Consider the following 20,773-nt stretch of genomic DNA (forward strand, 5'->3'; position numbering starts at 1 on the left):
GCAATTTTTGAACTGATCCCCCCCGTGTACTCTTAAGCTATTCCACCACAAAATATGTGGCTGTCTGTCTAATTTAGTTAATATCCCATATGTCCCCAAAGATAGCAATTCAGTTTACTTTTGAAGTATAGCTATCACATCCGCTGATCCTGTTGGAATTCTGATTCTGCAAGTCTAAAAAGTAGAAAACACATCAAGAATAAGTTAGCGTATTACTGCTCTTCTTATTTAGAACAAAGTAACACACACATTAGAATAAGGCAACAAGCACTGAATGTTTAAGCCAGCATTTCCATGATTCCACACTAACTGACTACAGTGGCCAAGCCATTTTAAGGAGCGGGAGGTAGAGTTAGGGAGCTTCTTGACGACCTGTTTATTAAGCATTCATTCTGATTTGTTTGCAGAGGGAGGTTAGATGATGTTGCAAAAAGGAGCATGTATTCTCCCATCACTTCCCTTATCACAATATCCAATCTTTATAATTTCATACAAAAATAGTGACAGTCTAGAAAACACCATTAGATAAGAAATGCCAGGCTTTGTCTTTGGCTGACTTCTAATGTATTTGGGATTGCACTGTACCGTTCAGCCTACTACTGACCTCAAGGCCTCTTACAGCTGCAATCTTGTTTAACTTATTTGGGATTAAGTCTCATTGAAATCAGTGAAATTCACTTGTGATTGTGAGTAAAAATGCACAGGATCGGGCTTGTACGGCAGGAACGGTGCAGCATAGAAAGCTGATAAATTAAAAATCGCCCAGGAGAGAGATCTACTAAAGGGCAAATAAGGGGCTTTTCGGAAGTCATAAATTACGCTAATACAAGTCCTGAAAATAACTGACAGAACCCCACAAAACAAATTAACTGCTGGGCAGTGGGGACGAGAGCTTAAAGTAACAGGAGAGTACAGTAACTATCTGACGAAAGTTTTCCTTTCCTCAAGTTCTCCACAAATTCTGCTCCATCACAAAGGGGCAGCGGCTCCAAACTATTCTGTTCAATGTTTACATTTCTGTTGAGTCAACTGAGAAAGTCGGGCGTCTCCGCGTGAAAAAAAATACGGCCGACTGAGGCGGCACAACACCTCGCCTGGCCCTCACACGCGACTTCCCACGACTTTCGCTTTTATGTGCCTTTCACGTGTTGGGGGGAGAAAAGAAGAGAGGACCCGGACGACGTGTTTTTCCACCATGAAAATGCAAGAAGACGTAAAGAAGTTGGTGGAGGTCCCCCCGCCCTGCCCTGCCCCGCCCCATTCTCTTGGCGATTAGAATGAACCTACGTATAAGTAAACTTAGAAATAAGTCCCAGCGAGTTCAACGGGATATGCTTCCAAGAAAAGGTGCAAGGAGAAGGAAACTTGGGAGTAAGCCCTAGAAGTCCTCTTACTCGTAAATATACAAATACATATAGGGCCGCAAGCCACACAGTCCCGATCCTGTGCATGGTTACTCAGAAGCCAGCCCTGTAGTGTTCAACGTTTCCACGTTATAATCTGTGCTCGCTAGAGAGTAAGCCGCGCGGCCCGATCCTTTGCATGCTTATACAAAAGCAAACATTAAAGTAGTTTTCCACCCTCCATTTAGCGTGCATAGACGACAATTCTAAGGCCCGTTTTCTTGGGAACGAGTTTCCATGCAATACTTGGGGATCGGCTTCTGAGTAGGCATCACCAGGTTCCCGTTATCCCTTTAAGCTTCTACCTATGGGTGCAACGGAAGTTAAACTCTGCTTTACACTTCACCTGAGAAAGCGTCTACGGCCGCCCGTCGAATCGGCACTCCAGCCTGTCGGGAACCCTCGAACGGACTTTTCCGCTGAGCCCTGCCTCGCCGATTCGGCGAAACATCCAAGAACGACGCCATCTTCTCCGCCCGTTCTTCTGCCCCCTACTTTGCGCTTCGTCCTTCTCCACGCGACGCAAACGGACTACCGCCACGTGCGCTTACCTCTTTTCCGTATTTCTTTGGGCCCGCCTTCCCTGACACGTGCCTTTCGACCAATGACAGCTCTCTAGCCGTCTTTCTATAGCCAATCGCGGCATCTCGAAAGCTGATAACTGTCCTTGCCGCGGAATCGCACGATTCTAAACACCCTCCGCGCAATTATCTCGTGCTAGCTCATGCTAGAGTGGAGGCTTTCCTTGTGAATAATTCCTTCCGCCTTTGCAAAAATGTTTAGTCCTTTAAGTGAGGCTTGGTCCTATTGTGCATGTATTGTAACAAGCTTTCTGTTGCCCCCCCCCCAAACACCACAAGATTCCAGTACCACTGTGCGAGTTCACATACACACTTTTGGAATACCTCATTATTGGGATACAAAGGTTGCATCCGCTCACAATGCTAAGCCAACCTATGGCTTAGTGCAAATGTACTTGCTCCGGAGGAGGAGATTGCACCCACTTTGCTCTGTGGGCTTTTTCAGTGTAGCCAGTGGCGTCACTAGGGTTGGTGTCACCCGGTGTGGTAACTCAAGGTGTCACCACCATGGACCTCCTCCCATATCAGACCATACAGAATCCTTAGTAATGTTTTTTGTACTAATGTTACTCGTAAATCGTAATTCCCATATATCACTGAATGTAATGGCAATAGTAGTGACATAAACAACTAGCAAAATTAAAATTACACCTTTAAATTACATTATCATACGCACAGCTCAAATTCTTGCTCTTATTACTAATGGGAGTTAATTATCTTGCATATGCCCGTAGTAAATTTTCAGATACTTTCAGACCCTCAGCAATTTTCAAGTGGTCTATGTAGAATAAAGGTTTGGGAACCCCTGGAATAAGACACCTGCTTATGTCCCTATGCTGCTCTCTCCCCTCATTTAGGTGCCTGGGATGCATGTGTGTGGACACACCACCTTACAATTATGGAAAATGATTCTTAATAATAAGTCTCCAGACACAAAGTTACATAGGTATTTATCAGTTGTTTAGTAGAAAATTCAGAGCTGCAGGGTTCCTTCATGATAGTTACAGCCACATACATCCTTTTTTGCTCCTGGATTAAGAATGAGATCTTTGTTAATGCGTTCTCTCACAACAACAAACATCTCTAGGAGCCAATCAGCATGAAAGTGGAGAGTGTTAGCAACTGAGAAGAGTCTTCTCAGTGGCTGACTCACCTCCTTTCACTCTGATTGGCTCCAATCTGCAGAAAAGGCAAGGAAGCATATTAGAAGACTCTTCTCAGTGACTAACACACTCCCTTTTAATGCTGACTGTAGGATGCTTGGAGACTTAGGGACCCTGCTCCCAAAAAAGCAGAGGGACTAAGATCCCCTGGGCAACTACCCTCCTGGTGCTTATGGACATGACCGTAATATATTTTGTGACGTGCAAGTTCGACATTATTTATTAAGTGTGTTTAGGATTACACTGATGGCATTCCCAAATATGTACTTTCACACAGACTTTGATTTTCCATAACACAATGTTTGTCCAAGCCTCCACGCTTGGGGGGGCACTACTTGCACACCCCTTCCATAAGCACATCATAGTTGGATACACACCTGAACCAAGACCCAGACAAAAGGGCACTCAAAACAAAAAGGTAATTACAGTGGCTGAGTAGATCTTGTACAGTGGTTATACTGACTGGGCAGCCACTGTCCTTCACATTTTACAAAATACTTTTACCTATACAAAGATTAAATTTCTGTGTATGAAAAAGTAATATATGAAGTGGTCTCAATAGTGAGAAAAGTAAACAAGTGAATGGTGATCCAAATGTTTTTCATTCTCACGTTATGAAGCTAGCTGCCAGATGATGTATCATCTTCGCTACGCATGCAGCGTAGACTGAAAAAACAGCACCCAAGCCACCATTCAATATGTGCACGTGTTCTTTCCAACATGAATCTACAGGTCTCAAAAAGTTATGTGTGACAAAGTCCTCAAACACTTTATAACATGCCTCAAACATGGTCTCTTGTTCTACCAGCATGCCTTCACACCATCACTTTGCCAAAACATAAGGATAGGTAAATTGCTTTTAGGGAGATTCACAATTATGATTTCCTATTTATTTAATCTAAAAATATTTAAAATACATAAAAACAGCCAGGGGAAGATATTGGAGAAATATAAAATAAATACAAATTAAAAAAGGGGGGGGGAGGTGAAAAGACCTTAAATGTGCTACTCACCATCTCTCAGCCTATCCTTCCCTCAGGATGAAAACAACGGAGAACCATGACCACACCCAGGAAGAACAGCACACTTAAAATGTAGAGGAAAAAATCATCTACAACCATAGTGTGAAATCAAATACTTATTGGGACACAGTATGAAGAAATATTTATATAAACATGACTATCAAATATGTTTATGAATTACACAATCTTTAAATATATTTATAGTGCAATCCGATGTTAGGTTACTCAGAAGCAAGTCCCAATGTATTCAATGGGGCTTACTCAAACTGGGAAGTGTGCAGAGAACTACAGCCTCAAGTGATAAGGAACTTGTTCTTTCAACTAGTTCTTTTAAGTTGAGACCATATCCAAGTCTGAGTCTGTGTTGGAATTGCTTTTTAATATGTTTTTAAGCCTTTTCTTTGTTTTTTAAAAAATGTCTTTTTAAAGCTTTTAAAAAATATTTTCAAAGATGTTTTAATATATTTTAAAGTCTGTTTTTATGATGTTTTAAAGTGCTTTTAGTGCTTTTGTTTGCCACCCTGGGCTCCTACTGGGAGGAAGGGCAGCATATAAATCAAATAATAAATAAATAAACTTCATTCACCCAACCCAAAATTCAGAATCATGCATCTTTAGGCTGTTTTCCAACTGTTTATTCTTGCTTTATGGTTATTGGATTTTAAATGGTTTTATTTCTTGTTGTGAGCTGCCTTGGTTTCCAACCCTACCTCACAGGTAGGTTGGAAAGACTACACACACACACTGCAGATGTATAAATACATACAGCCCATATAATAGTTTATTGTCAAACCAGTTGGTCATTGCAGAAAAATCAGTATTAGTTTTAAAAAAATCAGTATTCGTTTCCTACAGAATAAAAACTGTAATACCTAAGTAAGCCCTGCCTACTTGCTTTAAAATAGGACTGGAGGAGGGGGGGACAGAAAGACAACACAAACACAATTCTTTTTTACATTCACTCCAAAGTCCCATTGATTTTCAGCACATTCACAACCTTGTCTACTCAAAAGTAAATCCTATTGAATTCAATGGGATTTACTCTGGAGATATGGGATTAGCAATGCTTTTACCCCCACAAAAGCAAGTATTGGGAAGGTTTTGAAAACACTGCCCAGGATCTGACTCCTACACACAAGAGGGGGAAAAACTGAAATATATATACTTACCCAATTTATGAGATTTTCAGATAAACGGGGGGGGGGGAACCACCATATTCTGGCCTTGCAATGAGGTTTACTAGATACTGCCACAGGTCAAACAAACACTTCACTGATTAGCTGCAATCCTGAACGGGCGGGGTTAAAGCTACAAAGTGCTATACAGTAGTTTAAAAAAAGATTTAACGGGGGTGGCTGACGTTTTTATGTATATCTCGAGAACTGGACCACCTAGAAACTTTTTTTTAATTAAAGCTGAGAATCACCCCCCTCTGATGGTGTCACCTGGTGTGGTCCGCACCCCCCGCACCCCCGTAGTGACGCCACTGGGGGGCGGCTGATGTTTTTATGTATATCTCGAGAACCGGACCACCTAGAAACTTAATTTTTTTTTTAAATTAAAGTTGAGAGTCACCCCCCTCTGATGGTGTCACCTGGTGCGGTCTGCACCCCCTGCACCCCCCTAGTGACGCCCCTGAGTGTAGCATAGCATGTAAGACAAGGTTTGGCTTAGCGAGGCATCACATCCAAACCCATAATCATGGTTAGGTCTCTTCTTAACTACAGTATGTAGCCAAGGCCGGACCTATGGTTACAGCTCACAGATAAGGAGGAGATACCTTAACCACAACCTTGGGTTCAGACAACACATTTAGCAAAACTTGGCGAATCTGCCATAACACACAGAGCAAAAAACAACACCCCAGTGAAGTGTTTATGCAGTCCCAGTAAATCATACTTTGACTTACTGTGAGGGCAAAATCTATCTTAAGGCATACCCAAAACGGTACTTAAAAGCTTAGATTTGGCTAGGCAGTAGGCCCTAATGAGACAGCCCCCCCCTAAAAAACCACACAGCACACCTTTGAGCAGCAGACCTCTACATCCTATCACAAAGTAGTTTTCGAAAATCCTGTTTCAAAAGAGGTTTTCTGGTTTGAGGGGGGTAGGCTGCTGTGGCATGCAGAAGAAGTTGTGTGGTTCTTTGGATCCAGGCCATAATATGTTACTTAAATAAATGCAGAGGTGTGGATGGGATGTTTATACACTAGCAGCTGCCCTTAACCTACCTGCAGTATTTGTTATATTCCACGTTTCCTCCATCTACCCCACTTGACCCTCACAACAACCTTAAGAGAAAGGCTAGAGATAGCCTGACTAGCCTGTGTCACTCAATGAGCATCCTCAGAGCTGAAAGAGGATCTGAACCTGATGCTCTTTAACTCAAGGATGGCAACCTGTGGTCCTCCAAATATTGCTGAGCTACAACTCCCATCATCCCTGACAGTTGGCCAAGTGGGAGTTGGAGTCCAGCAACATCTAAAGGGTCACAGGTTTCCCAAACCTGCTCTAACTATACTACATTAGTTGCTTTACCACCACCCCCTTACAACTGCATATCTTGTTGGGTCAATGCTGGAAAGCCCTCCCCACAGGCTCAGTTATCTCTGAAAGCAGCAGCCTGAACAGACATCCAGCAGTAATCCTCACCTGATCTTCAGCTAGGCTGTGTAAACACCACACACTTAAAGCACATGACTTTTTCCCAAAGAAGCTTGGGACTGTAGTTTGTTAAGGGAACTGGAAACTATAGCTCTGTGAGGAGTAAACAATACCTTGCTGGATCAGGGCAATGGACCATCTAGTCCAGCATCCTGTTCTCACAGTGGCCAACCAGATGCCTATGGGAACCCTGCAAGAGCACTCTTCCCTCTTGTGTTGTCATAGAATCATAAGGGGCCTATAAGGCCATCAAGTCCAACCCCCTGCTCAAATGGTATTTCTAGCAACTGGTATTCAAAAGCATGATGCCTCCAACCATTGAAGCAGTGCATAGCCATCATGGCTAGTAGACACTGAAAGCCTTATCCTCCATGAATTTGTCTAAGCCTCTTTTAAAGCCATCCAAGTTGGTGGTCATCACTGCCTCCTGTGGGAGTGAATTCCATAGTTTAACTATGCGCTGCATGAAGAAGTACTTTCTGTTGATTGTCCTGAATATTGCAACATTTAGTTTCATTAGATGTTCATAAGTTCCAGTGTCATGAGAGACGGAGAAAAATCTTTCTCTGTCCACATTCTTCATGCCATGCATAATTTTGTACACTTTTATCATGTCACCTTTCTCTAAACTAAAACCCACAAAAACTGCAACCTTTCCTCATAGGGGAGTCACTCCATCTCTTTGATCATTTTAGTTGAACCTTTTCCATCTCTACAATACCTTTTTTGAGGTGAGGCGACCAGGTCTGTACACAGTATTCCAAATGCAGCCAAATCTTAGATTTGTATAACGGCATTATGATATCAGCAGTTTTATTTTCCTAATGATCCGCAGCATGGAATCTGCCTTTTTTTACAGCTGCTGCACACTGGGTTGACATCTTCATTGAACTATCCATGATGACCCCATGGTCTCATTCTTGCTCAGTCGCTGCCAGTTCACACCCCATGAGCGTTTATGTGAAATTAATATTTTTTTGTCCCAACTTGCATCACTGTATATTTCTTTACATTGAATTGTAGCTGCCATTTTACCACCCATTCACTCAGTTTGGAGAGGTTCTTTTGCAACTCTTCGCAATCCATTTGCTTTAATGACCCTGAACAATTTAGTATTATCAGCGAACTTGGCCACTTCCCTAGTCACTCTACCTCTCGACTGTTTATGAACAAGTTAAAAAGCACAGGTTCCTATACCAATCCTTGAGGGACTCGCTTTCTACATCTCTCCATTAGGAGAACTGTCCATTTATTCCTACCTTTGTTTTCTGTTTCCTAGCCAGTTCCTGATCCCGAAGAGGACCTCGCCTCTTATTCCATGATTGCTAACCTTACTCAGGAGTCTTTGGTGAGGTACTTGTCGAAGCGTTTCGAAAATATTATGTCAACTGGGTCACCTTTATTTACATGCTTGTTGATGCCCTCAAAGAACTCTAATAGATTAGTGAGATAGGACGTGACCTTGTAAAATCCATGCTGATTCGACTTCAGTAAGGCTTGTTCTTTCATATGCTTGGTTATTTTATCTTTAACAATGCTTTCCACCAGTTCTCCTAGAACAGACGTTAAGCTAACGGCCTGTAAATTCCAGGATATAACTTGTTCAAAAAGAACAGAATGAATAGAAAAGGAGGCAGAGTCTCATTATATGTTAAATATATATATCCCTGCACAGAAATACAGGAGGATGATCTTGGTAGCTCCACCAAGCGTATCTGGATTAAAATTAATGGGGCAAGGAATAAAAGGAACATGGTGGTTGGAGACATAAGAACATAAGAACATAAGAAGAGCCTGCTGGATCAGGCCAGTGGCCCATCTAGTCCAGCATCCTGTTCTCACAGTGGCCTACCAGGTGCCTGGGGGAAGCCCGCAAGCAGGACCCGAGTGCAAGAACACTCTCCCATCCTGAGGCTTCCGGCAACTGGTTTTCAGAAGCATGCTGCCTCTGACTAGGGTGGCAGAGCACAGCCATCATGGCTAGTAGCCATTGATAGCCCTGTCCTCCATGAATTTGTGTAATCTTCTTTTAAAGCCATCCAAGCTGGTGGCCATTACTGCATCTTGTGGGAGCAAATTCCATAGTTTAACTATGCGCTGAGTAAAGAAGTACTTCCTTTTGTCTGTCCTGAATCTTCCAACATTCAGCTTCTTTGAATGTCCACGAGTTCTAGTATTATGAGAGAGGGAGAAGCAGTTTTCTCTATCCACTTTCTCAATGCCATGCATAATTTTATACACTTCTATCATGTCTCCTCTGACCCGCCTTTTCTCTAAACTAAAAAGCCCCAAATGCTGCAACCTTTCCTCGTAAGGGAGTCGCTCCATCCCCTTGATCATTCTGGTTGCCCTCTTCTGAACCTTTTCCAACTCTAGAATATCCTTTCTGAGATGAGGCGACCAGAACTGTACACAGTATTCCAAATGCGGCCGCACCATAGATTTATACAACGGCATTATGATATCGGCTGTTTTATTTTCAATACCTTTCCTAATTATCCCTAGCATGGAATTTGCCTTTTTCACAGCTGCCGCACACTGGGTCGACATTTTCATCGTGCTGTCCACCACAACCCCGAGGTCTCTCTCCTGGTCGGTCACCGCCAGTTCAGACCCCATGAGCGTATATGTGAAATTCAGATTTTTTGCTCCAATATGCATAATTTTACACTTGTTTATATTGAATTGCATTTGCCATTTTCCCGCCCATTCACTCAGTTTGGAGAGATCTTTTTGGAGCTCTTCGCAATCCCTTTTTGTTTTAACAACCCTGAACAATTTAGTGTCGTCAGCAAACTTGGCTACTTCACTGCTCACTCCTAATTCTAGGTCATTAATGAACAAGTTGAAAAGTACAGGTCCCAGTACCGATCCTTGAGGGACTCCACTTTCTACAGCCCTCCATTGGGAGAACTGTCCGTTTATTCCTACTCTCTGCTTTCTGCTTCTTAACCAATTCCTTATCCACAAGAGGACCTCTCCTCTTATTCCATGACTGCTAAGCTTCCTCAGAAGCCTTTGGTGAGGTACCTTGTCAAACGCTTTTTGAAAGTCTAAGTACACTATGTCCAGTGGATCACCTCTATCTATATGCTTGTTGACACTCTCAAAGAATTCTAATAGGTTACTGAGACAGGACTTTCCCTTGCAGAAGCCATGCTGGCTCTGCTTCAGCAAGGCTTGTTCTTCTATGTGCTTAGTTAATCTAGCTTTAATAATACTTTCTACCAGTTTTCCAGGGACAGAAGTTAAGCTAACTGGCCTGTAATTTCCGGGATCCCCTCTGGATCCCTTTTTGAAGATTGGCGTTACATTTGCCACTTTCCAGTCCTCAGGCACGGAGGAGGACCCGAGGGACAAGTTACATATTTTAGTTAGCAGATCAGCAATTTCACCTTTGAGTTCTTTGAGAACTCTCGGGTGGATGCCATCCGGGCCCGGTGATTTGTCAGTTTTTATATTGTCCATTAAGCTTAGAACTTCCTCTCTCGTTACCACTATTTGTCTTAGTTCCTCAGAATCCCTTCCTGCAAATGTTAGTTCAGGTTCAGGGATCTGCCCTATATCTTCCACTGTGAAGACAGATGCAAAGAATTCATTTAGCTTCTCTGCAATCTCCTTATCGTTCTTTAGTACACCTTTGACTCCCTTATCATCCAAGGGTCCAATTGTCTCCCTAGATGGTCTCCTGCTTTGAATGTATTTATAGAATTTTTTGTTGTTGGTTTTTATGTTCTTAGCAATGTGCTCCTCAAATTCTTTTTTAGCATCCCTTACTGTCTTCTTGCATTTCTTTTGCCAGAGTTTGTGTTCTTTTTTATTTTCTTCATTTGGACAAGACTTCCATTTTCTGAAGGAAGACTTTTTGCCTCTAAGAGCTTCCTTGACTTTGCTCATTAACCATGCTGGCATCTTCTTGGCCCTGGCGGGACCTTTTCTGATCTGCGGTATGCACTCCAGTTGAGCTTCTAATAGAGTGTTTTTAAACAACTTCCAAGCATTTTCGAGTGATGTGACCCTCTGGACTTTGTTTTTCAGCTTTCTTTTTACCAATCCCCTCATTTTTGTGAAGTTTCCTCTTTTGAAGTCAAATGTGACCGTGTTGGATTTTCGTGACAATTGGCCAGTTACATGTATGTTTAATTTAATAGCACTGTGGTCACTGCTCCCAATCGGTTCAACAACACTTACATCTCGCACCAGGTCCCAGTCCCCACTGAGGATTAAGTCCAGGGTTGCCATCCCTCTGGTCGGTTCCATGACCAACTGATCTAGGGAATAGTCATTTAGAATATCTAGAAACTTTGCTTCTTTGTCATGACTGGAACACATATGCAGCCAGTCTATGTCTGGGTAGTTGAAGTCACCCATTACTACCACATTTCCTAGTTTGGATGCTTCCTCAATTTCATATCTCATCTCAAGGTCTCCCTGAGCATTTTGATCAGGGGGACGATAGATCGTTCCCAGTATTAAGTCCCTCCTGGGGCACGGTATCACCACCCACAACGATTCTGTGGAGGAGTCTGCCTCTTTTGGGGTTTCGAGCTTGCTGGATTCAATGCCTTCTTTCACGTATAGAGCGACTCCGCCACCAATACGTCCTTCCCTGTCCTTCCGATATAGTTTATATCCAGGGATAACCGTATCCCACTGGTTTTCTCCATTCCACCAGGTCTCGGTTATGCTCACTATATCAATGCTCTTCTCTAAGACCAAGCACTCCAGTTCTCCCATCTTGGTTCGGAGGCTCCTAGCATTAGCGTACAGGCACTTGTAAGCAGTGTCTCTCTTCAAGTGTCTTTGGCACTTGTGGTTAGGCCTGTGGTAATTTTGCTCTTCTGAATTTATATCCTGTGCCCCTGCTCTCACAATGCCTACTTCTAGGCCTACCCCTTTTAAAATTTCATCATTTCTTTGGTTTTTATCCCAGGGGGGAGGTTTATTCCGAACCGGACCTTTCTCAGCTCCTGTCGGGTTTCCCCCCTCAGTCAGTTTAAAAGCTGCTCTGCTACCTTTTCAATTTTAAGTGCCAGCAGTCTGGTTCCATTCTGGTTCAAGTGGAGCCCATCCCTTTTGTACAGGCCCGGCTTGTCCCAAAATGTTCCCCAGTGCCTAACAAATCCGAACCCTTCCACCCGACACCATCGTCTCATCCACGCATTGAGACTGCGAAGCTGGGCCTGTCTGGCTGGGCCTGCACGTGGAACCGGTAGCATTTCAGAGAAAGCCACCTTGGAGGTCCTGGCTTTCAGCATCCTACCTAGCAACCTAAATTTTGCTTCCAGGACCTCACGGCTGCATTTCCCCATGTCGTTAGTGCCAACGTGCACCACGACCACTGACTCCTTCCCAGCACTGTCTACCAAACTATCTAAACGACGGGCGATATCCGCAACCTTCGCACCAGGCAGGCAAAACACCTTGCGGTCTACACGCCCATCACACACCCCACTGTCTATGTTCCTAATGATCGAATCACCCACTACAAGGATCCCTCCACCCCTTGGAGATATATCCTCGGCACGAGAGGATAGCTGTTCATCCCCCAAGGAATGGGTCCCTTCTAAGGGATCGTTTCCCTCTTCCTCAGCTGGATGCTCTCCTTCCCCGAGACCATCGTTCTCCATGATAGCAGGAGAGCTATCATCGTTGGAGTGGGACACAGCTATAACGTCCCTGAAGGCCTCCTCCACACACCTCTCTGCCTCTCTCAGCTTTTCCAGGTCCGCCACCTTGGCCACCTTGGCCTCAAGGAAATGAAGTCGTTCCCGGAGAGCCAGGAGCTCATTGCACCGAGAGCACACCCACGACTTCTGTCCAACAGGCAGATAGTCGTACATGCTGCAGGCGGTGCAAAACACTGGAAAGCCCCCACACCCCCGCTGGCTTCTTACCTGCATAGTTTTGTTTAAGGTTTATTACGTCAATGGGTTGGAGACTGCGGTTTAGTTGAGGTCAGGGAACAGACGGGCAGAGTGGGGGGCCCTGGCCTCCTCGCCCTGCTGCCGAACTCGCCTTGACGCTTTGTCAGCTGGGGCCTTGATGCTTCATCAGCTGGGGCTCCCTCTAGCTCGTGGAGCAGCTACTGCTCCACTGAGACTACTACTGATGACCCAATCAAGGAGAAAACAAGAATGAAACTTTTGAAAAGCAAATTGCCGATGTTTCAAGGAGGCATGATATAGTAGTAATGGGAAATTTCAGTTACCCTGATATCTGTTGGGAGACAAATTTTGCCAAACATGGCCCCTCCAAAAAATTCCTTACTTTTGTTGCTGATAATTTTCTCCAACAAAAAATAGAGGAAGGAACTAGAGGATCAACTATTCTTGACTTGATTCTAACCAATAGGGATGACTTACTGTAATGGATGAAGTGGCAGTTACAGAAATTCTGGGAGAAAGTGACCATGTTATACTTAAGTTCTTGATTTTAAAGGCAGCAAAAGCTGAGAGTAGTCATATGTGTTCTCTGTACTTCAGGAAAGCTGAATTGAATAAACTCAGAACAATGATAAGTAAGATCCCATGACAAGTGATACAGAGGAGGGCCAGGATCTCTTCATAATTATCCCAGAGTGCAGGACATGGAATAATGGCCTCAAGATGCAGGAAGGCAAATTTCGGCTGAACATCAGGAAACACTTCCTATCTGTTAGAGCGGTACGACAATGGAATCAATTACCTCTATCACTGGAGGCATTCAGAAGGCAGCTGGACAGCTACCTGTTGGGTATGCTTCAACTTGGATTCCTGCACTTAGCAGGGGGTTGAACTTGATGGCCTTATAATCCCCTTTCAACTCTACTATTCCATGATTCTATGGATCCCTTTTTAAAAAATGGTGTTACATTGGCCACTTTCCCATGCTCAGATATTGAGGCAAAACTCCCTATCACATGAGCATTAGTTGGATCTGTGTGGTGTCGTTATTTCGGGTATGTTTACCTCACAAATCTAAGAAATACCTTAAGTGGCAGAAAGCCCTTACGATACTGAAGTTTTTGTTTCGTTTTTAATAAAAAAAGTAATCACAGACTTCAGACACAAGATGGCAGCATGGTTTAGCTATAATTAGAATTGTTGAGAAATAGCAGGTTCCTACTATGATTTAGCACAATCCCCATCATTTTCTTCGTTTTATCTGTATTACGGAAACCCTACAGTGTTCTCAGCACAATGTTCTCACCATAAATTAAATATGATTTCACCCTTGTTTTATAATATGTACTAAACGTTACATTAGTCAAAGCAAGCTCCAATGTAACTTTCAAATGGCTGTTTGGAAGGATTCCTGTCAGTGCACAGATGGGTAGATGTTTTATGAAAATAGATTAAATTTACTAGAAGATGAGTACCTGAATCTGAATTACCTGGCTTTAGCTCATGCCATAATCTGAGCAAATTTTGTGAATGATGTGGAACAGAAAATGTGTACTGCCTTCAAGTCTATTCCGACTTATGGCGACCGGTTTTCATGAGGCTGAGGCAGTAACTGGCCCAAGGTCACCCAGTGAGCTTCATGGCTATGTGGGGATTTGAACCCTGGTCTAGGTTGTAGTCCAACACCTTAACCACTACACCATCCAACCAAGGTGTTCCTAAAGCCTTCCCACAGATGTAAAAGGTCGAACATTCACTCAGGCCCAAGTATTATGTAGTTCTACAACAACATCATCTAGAATATACATTGTATAGCTTGCAGTGCAATTTTATATGTGTCTACTCAGAAATAAGCCTCATTAAGGCTGCAATCCTAACCTCATTACCTCAGAGTAAGCACCATTAATTACATTAGAGTTTCTTCTGAGTAGACACGTTTAGGCGTGCATCCTAAATTGAATGGGACTTACTCCCAGGTAAGTGTGTATAGGAATAAGACTGCAACCTTAATTGCTTTCCTATAATCCTGCATCCCTTTTTTGGCATAGAATGAAAAGTTTGGAAGATACCTAAAGTTTCTCAAGATTAATTGATTTACTTTTTTTAAATGTGCTTTTAAGTTTCATATATTTTTCTAGAACTTGTAAATTGCTTGATCTTAATTTAGGGTAAGGCAGAATAAAAATCAAATAACAAAAATAAGATTGTCTCCCCATCATCCAGGCAGGATAATTTACTTTCAGCCCAAGTTACATTTTATGCCTACTGTGTGGCAGGCTACAAATCCCCCAAATAAATAAATATTACTAGACAATTGCTCATTTTGGTAATTAATAAGTGACACACTATATAAAAATATATTTTAAGTGTTCTCATGAAGCTTTAAAATCACATGGAAGGTCTCTTCTTTGTTTGTTTAATTCAATTTATGAGGGCAACTGTAAAATAGGATCTGTAGGGTGGCAGAGTGTAGAATGCAGAGTGCTCAGTCCTCTATTTGAATGCATCCTCTATTTCAGTGATTGCCAAAAAAAAAAAAAATTCCCCACAGACAACATAAAAATGGCTGAGGGTCTTGGCAGCCCACATGATTTTTAGTGCCTATCTCGTAGCAGTTGCAATGTGCTGTGCTAGATGCTGTATGATTTTTCTAGTACAATTTGAATTCTAAGAATGCAAACTGTAATATAATGTGCTTTGTGGCTCCTAATCCTCTCCCTGCTTCCCGCTTTGAAGTTGCTTCCTCCCACCGGTCACTTCTGGTCTGTCTGGAGCAGCCAATGCTCCTGTTCCTCACAGACATGTTGTGGGCCACCTGAATTGAGCTTGTGGACCACTAGTGGGCTGCGGAGAACCCCTGCATGGGAACCCCTTCTCTGTTTGAAGGGCTGGCTGATCCGAGTCTGGCTTACAGATGAAACAACACAAAGAAGAGAGGGCAGGGGCCTTGAAGTTGCCCATCAGCGATTAATACCTGTGCAGCAGACTGAGCATGTACACATGTCACCTGGTGTCCACAGTCTTCCCAAGCTGGCCAAATGTATGTCTACTTAAAATATAGTAATTATTTATCATTTTGCCTCTGTACAGTACATATATTTTAGCATACACACATTTTATATAAATATCTGTTCTTTTTGGCAGTGCACAAGTGGCCATCCTAAGGGTCTGGCTTTTAGATCCTGGAGATAGGAGTGCGGCCATGTGCAGGTCATTTGGAAGGCATTCCAAAAATATCACCAAATTCACATTATTAGTAGTTGTAAATATTATTTCTAATATTGTTTTGTTGTTTTACAATGTTTTAAAAGTGTTTTTATTGTATGTGGATAGGTAGTAGTAAAACAGTTTTGGGAAGATTTGTCTTGAAAAGTGGTATATATAAATGTATTAAACTAAACTAAGTAAATATTGGCCTGCTTCAGATGTAAGAGGCCATGGTTTCTTGTTACAAGAATAGGCCACAGACAGGCTCATGTGCTTCCTCCTCCTCTTCATCCATGAGGCAAGGAAGTTTAAATCTTGCTTGCCAAACAGCAGTTTTCTCAAGAATATAAAAAGCTATAGTTTCAACCATAGCTTTTGTCTGTGTACACACAGCATTTTATTCTAGAATCAATGGAGACTGAATGCCCATCCATACCTCCTTTTAATCTGTGATCTAAGCCCCTTGTATTTCCATTAATTTGCTGGTATCCATACGATGTTTCCTGCCATTTCGGACTTTCTCGTACTTAAATCCGCATTTCCCCTACCCTGCTATAAACCGATTATTATTGCTAACCCGATTATTAACTGCTATACCATCTATAGTGAGGACATCTTGCTCCTTTATGGGTGGATCACAAGGGTAGGTCCCACCCTCTGTCCATGCCTCCTCCTTCTTCCTTACAGCTCATTCGTACTTCAGGTACTGAACCTGGGCACTTCCGTCTCGCTTCTGTAGCTGTATCGTATTGCTCATTGTTTTCCCTTTTTTGAAATCTATATTTTGTGATAAAATATAAAAGCAATTATTTAGTCAAACACAGTATCACTTTTATTTTTAAAAGCTATTTGCTATATTATGCCAACAACTGGAAAATTGACCTTGAAAATACGGAATGCACCTCTTGCCTTCACTACAAAGGTTTATATTTTGTTAATAAAATTTTAGTACTATGTATTGTGTTCTATGTAACAGCCCACAGAAGGGTTTTTGAGTAAAAAATATATTTTTTTGCTTGAGCATTTTTGCTCAATCAAAAAATAAATTATTTACAAACACGTTTTTGCATTTTCATACAAATGTACATTTTGATTTACGATGACTTGTGGATTTTCAAGGCTCAGGAGGCGTGTTTATTTTGCTTGCACTTTGAGGGGTACTATTACCTTTGCCATTTTGCACATCCATTTCCTGTTTATGTTTTGATGCCTTTTAACAAAGGATCAATTAACTTCTGGTATGCAAACACCTTCCTTTCTAGGTCCTCCTTTCCCTTCTTTGTAAGTAACCATTTTCTGCAGTCCATTGTCAGAGTCAGAATAGGACGGAAAATATCTGCTCCTCCGATTTCTGAGCAGGCTCTCAGTCCTCCTCCTAAAATCATTCTCACAAACCCTGCCTCATCTGTCTGACACTATATCTTTAATACTCTAGTAGAGTTCTGGATCTTTTGTTCTACATAAATACAAACTGTCTCTGTGTTGGAATTACTTTTTTATATGTTTTTAAAGCTTTTTTAAAAGATGTTTTTAAAGATGCTTTGCTTTAATATGCTTTTAAAGACGTTTTGTTTTAATGTGTTTTAAAGTCTTTTTGTAAATATGTTTTAGAGTATTTTTAGTGTTTTTGTTTGCACCCTGGGCACCTTCTAGGAAGGGTGAGATATAAATTTAATAAAGAAAAACTCTGCATGCACATCAATTTAAAAAATCAGATATATGTTTTCACACTCTCTCGGGGGTGTGCCAGAATGGAAAAACAAGTGAAAAGCAAAAGACCTTTAAGGTCCGACCACCTTCAAAGGGTGGCCATCGAGGCATGACAAAATGCAAAAGTGAAATAGAAAAAAACCCCAAAGGCGGACTGTGATGTTCCTCTATTAGTGTATATATGGTAAGTGCTGTTTGTATAGGAGATACATGGTAAGTGGAATGAAAGAGGAAGGGGGAGTGAATGGGCAGTAGAATGCTGGATGATTGGCTGAATGTTTAAAATGGTTGACAGTATAAATGGAAGGATGTCAGGTAAATCTGGGTGGATGTGAGGTGGAAGGTGGATGTGAGGTGGACGTTGGTGGACTTGAGAGGGTTGTTTTGGTGGGTTTTGAGAGGAGATTGTGTGGAGAGTTGGTGGATGTGAGGAGAGGGTGGAGTTCGGATTAATACTAAGACCAGTACCTCAGGAATAGATGCAACCATATGCTTAAGTGCCTTTTAAAGTAATCTTGTTATCTTTGTTATTTAATAAATACTTTTGGTTTACCAAAGGCCTGATCCTTGGCTGGGGTTTCACAGACCAGAAGGGAGGGTAAGGTAAATACCAAGGCTGAACTGTAACAATTGGTGGCAGCGGTGAAGGGAAATATAACACCACAAGTATTCAGAGCAAACCAGAATTATCAGCATTGATACAAAGGGATTGGGACAGCTTAAGCACGCAGTCACAGAGGTAACCTGATAGAGAGACTCAGGCAGTCTCTGGGAATACTGGTTATAGGACGTGACTGGTGGTGCTGCCTAGCAGGGGGATCTGTTGAGATCTGTGCTAGAGCGGGGAGAGAAACCATAAAAAAGGACAGCGGTGGGATACGAACAACAGAGAATCCAGATACGAATACTAGAGAATCCCTAACAGTGGTGTGGCAAACAGAAATAGCAAAACAAGATTACTTGTGAGAGTGACTGGCAAAGAGTGTGTGGCAAAGAGTGAGTGACCATGGCTGAATATCTAAAAATGAAAAGAGAGGAGCTGGTGGAGAAGTGCATAACATTCAATTTACCTCACGAGGGTAAAGGGGTAGATGAATTGAGGTCAGACCTCGCGCTGGGAGTCGTCTTGCTGCAGGAGAGAGAAGGCACCAGACATCCAGTGGCGTATCTGAGTCGCAAGCTGACGCCGGGGGAGAAAAACTATTCGTCGGTCCAAAAGGAAAGAGAGGAGCTGGTGGAGAAGTGCATAACATTCAATTTACCTCACGAGGGTAAAGGGGTAGATGAATTGAGGGTAGCACTTGTGAGGTGGACGTTGGTGGACTTGAGAGGGTTGTTTTGGTGGGTTTTGAGAGGAGATTGTGTGGAGAGCTGGTGGATGTGAGGAGAGGGTGGAGTTCGGATTAATACTAAGACCAGTACCTCAGGAATAGATGAAACCATATGCTTAAGTGCCTTTATAAAGAAATCAAGCCTTCTGACATTCATCCGTCCATACCACACGCTCAGAACACTTTTTCTTTGTCAATTCATGCAAGGGGATAGGCCACGATTGCACTGCCTCTACCTTGCTCCATAAGGGGGTGACTTTCCCACTCCCCACCCCCAGAAATAAGGCTCCTTGTCAAAGACCGTCCATTCATCGTGGCTACAGATGCGTCAGACCTCGCGCTGGGAGTCGTCTTGCTGCAGGAGAGAGAAGGCACCAGACATCCAGTGGCGTATCTGAGTCGCAAGCTGACACCAAGGGAGAAAAACTATTCGTCAGTCCAAAAGGAGTGCCTAGCGGTCGTGTGGGGACTGAACAAGTTGCGCCCATACGTGTGGGGACGAAGATTCACGGTAACAACGGATCATCAGGCCTTGTTATGGTTGCAGACTATGAAAAACCATAACACTATGCTGCAGAGGTGGTCCTGGCCCCTACAAGACTATAGGCTTGACACAGTGACGTATGTAATCACCACAGACCAATTAAACAAAAGCAAAGTGGTTCATGTAAATATGTTAAAGCCTTACCATACCAGGGATGCAAAGAGGTTGCAAGTTACCTTATTCCCTGAGGGAAGTGGGCCTGAACGTCCAGATTTGGTATAGGAAAGCAAAGACAAAGGAGGGGTAGATCAATTGGAATGGTCAGAAGAGATTCTGAGAGTTTTGAAAAACTATGGGAATCTCTTTGGCAATAAACCTGGCCGAACCAGTATAGCCAGACATTCCATTGATACTGGAGAGCATGCCCCAGTCAGATCTGTACCGTGCTGTGTGAATGGGAAAGTTGTGAGTGAAGTAATCTGTGTAGGACATGGGGTGGGGAGTGGGAAAGTCACCTCCTTATGGAGCAAGGTAGAGGCAGTGCAATCGTGGCCTATCCCCTTGCATGAATTGACAAAGAAAAAGTGTTCTGAGCGTGTGGTATGGACGAATGAATGTCAGAAGGCTTTTGATCTGCTGAAGCAAGCCTTGTGCCAAGGACCCATATTAATAGCACCAGACTATGAGCAACCATTCATCGTGGCTACAGATGCGTCAGACCTCGCGCTGGGAGTCTTGCTGCAGGAGAGAGAAGGCACCAGACATCCAGTGGTGTATCTGAGTCGCAAGCTGACGCCGAGGGAGAAAAACTATTCATCGGTCCAAAAGGAGTGCCTAGCGGTCGTGTGGGGACTGAACAAGTTGTGCCCATACATGTGGGGATGAAGATTCATGGTAACAATGGATCATCGGGCCTTGTTATGGTTGCAGACTATGAAAAACCATAACACTATGCTGCAGAGGTGGTCCTGGGCCCTACAAGACTATCAAGTGGACTTCCAGTTCATAAAAGACAAGGACAATGTACTGGCCGATGGACTGTCAAGGCAGGTGGCTGGGACTGCCGTGACGTGACCAGACGGAGGAACAAAGAAAGACATTTTCCCCAGAGAGACTTATTTTATTTGTTAACGCGACGTATAAATCCTGGAACAGGAATAATACTCTGCCGTTGTTTTAAGGGGGGGGGGGAAATGTGATGTTCCTCTATTAGTGTATATATGGTAAGTGCTGTTTGTATAGGAGATACATGATAAGTGGAATGAAAGAGGAAGGGGGAGTGAATGGGCAGTAGAATGCTGGATGATTGGCTGAATGTTTAAAA

General features: G+C 42.9%; 1 protein-coding gene across 3 annotated transcripts in view; it reads right to left on the reverse strand.

Moving 5' to 3' along the window:
- Positions 1-1,978, reverse strand: part of RNF17 (ring finger protein 17) — a 90,837-nt gene extending 88,859 nt beyond the window's left edge. For 2 of the 3 annotated variants that reach the window (XM_061628619.1, XM_061628617.1), the window contains exons 1-2: positions 1,750-1,978; positions 119-174 (exon numbers count right to left, since the gene is read on the reverse strand). In XM_061628619.1, the coding sequence (XP_061484603.1) occupies positions 119-174; positions 1,750-1,870 (177 nt within the window). In that variant the 5' untranslated portion in view covers positions 1,871-1,978. The remainder of the gene's footprint in view (positions 1-118; positions 175-1,749) is intronic. The other variant, XM_061628620.1, reaches the window with a different exon arrangement.
- Between the last annotated feature and the right edge of the window lie 18,795 nt (positions 1,979-20,773).

This window comes from Rhineura floridana, chromosome 5, assembly GCF_030035675.1.
Source record: "Rhineura floridana isolate rRhiFlo1 chromosome 5, rRhiFlo1.hap2, whole genome shotgun sequence".
In the NCBI taxonomy this organism is placed as follows: domain Eukaryota; kingdom Metazoa; phylum Chordata; class Lepidosauria; order Squamata; family Rhineuridae; genus Rhineura; species Rhineura floridana.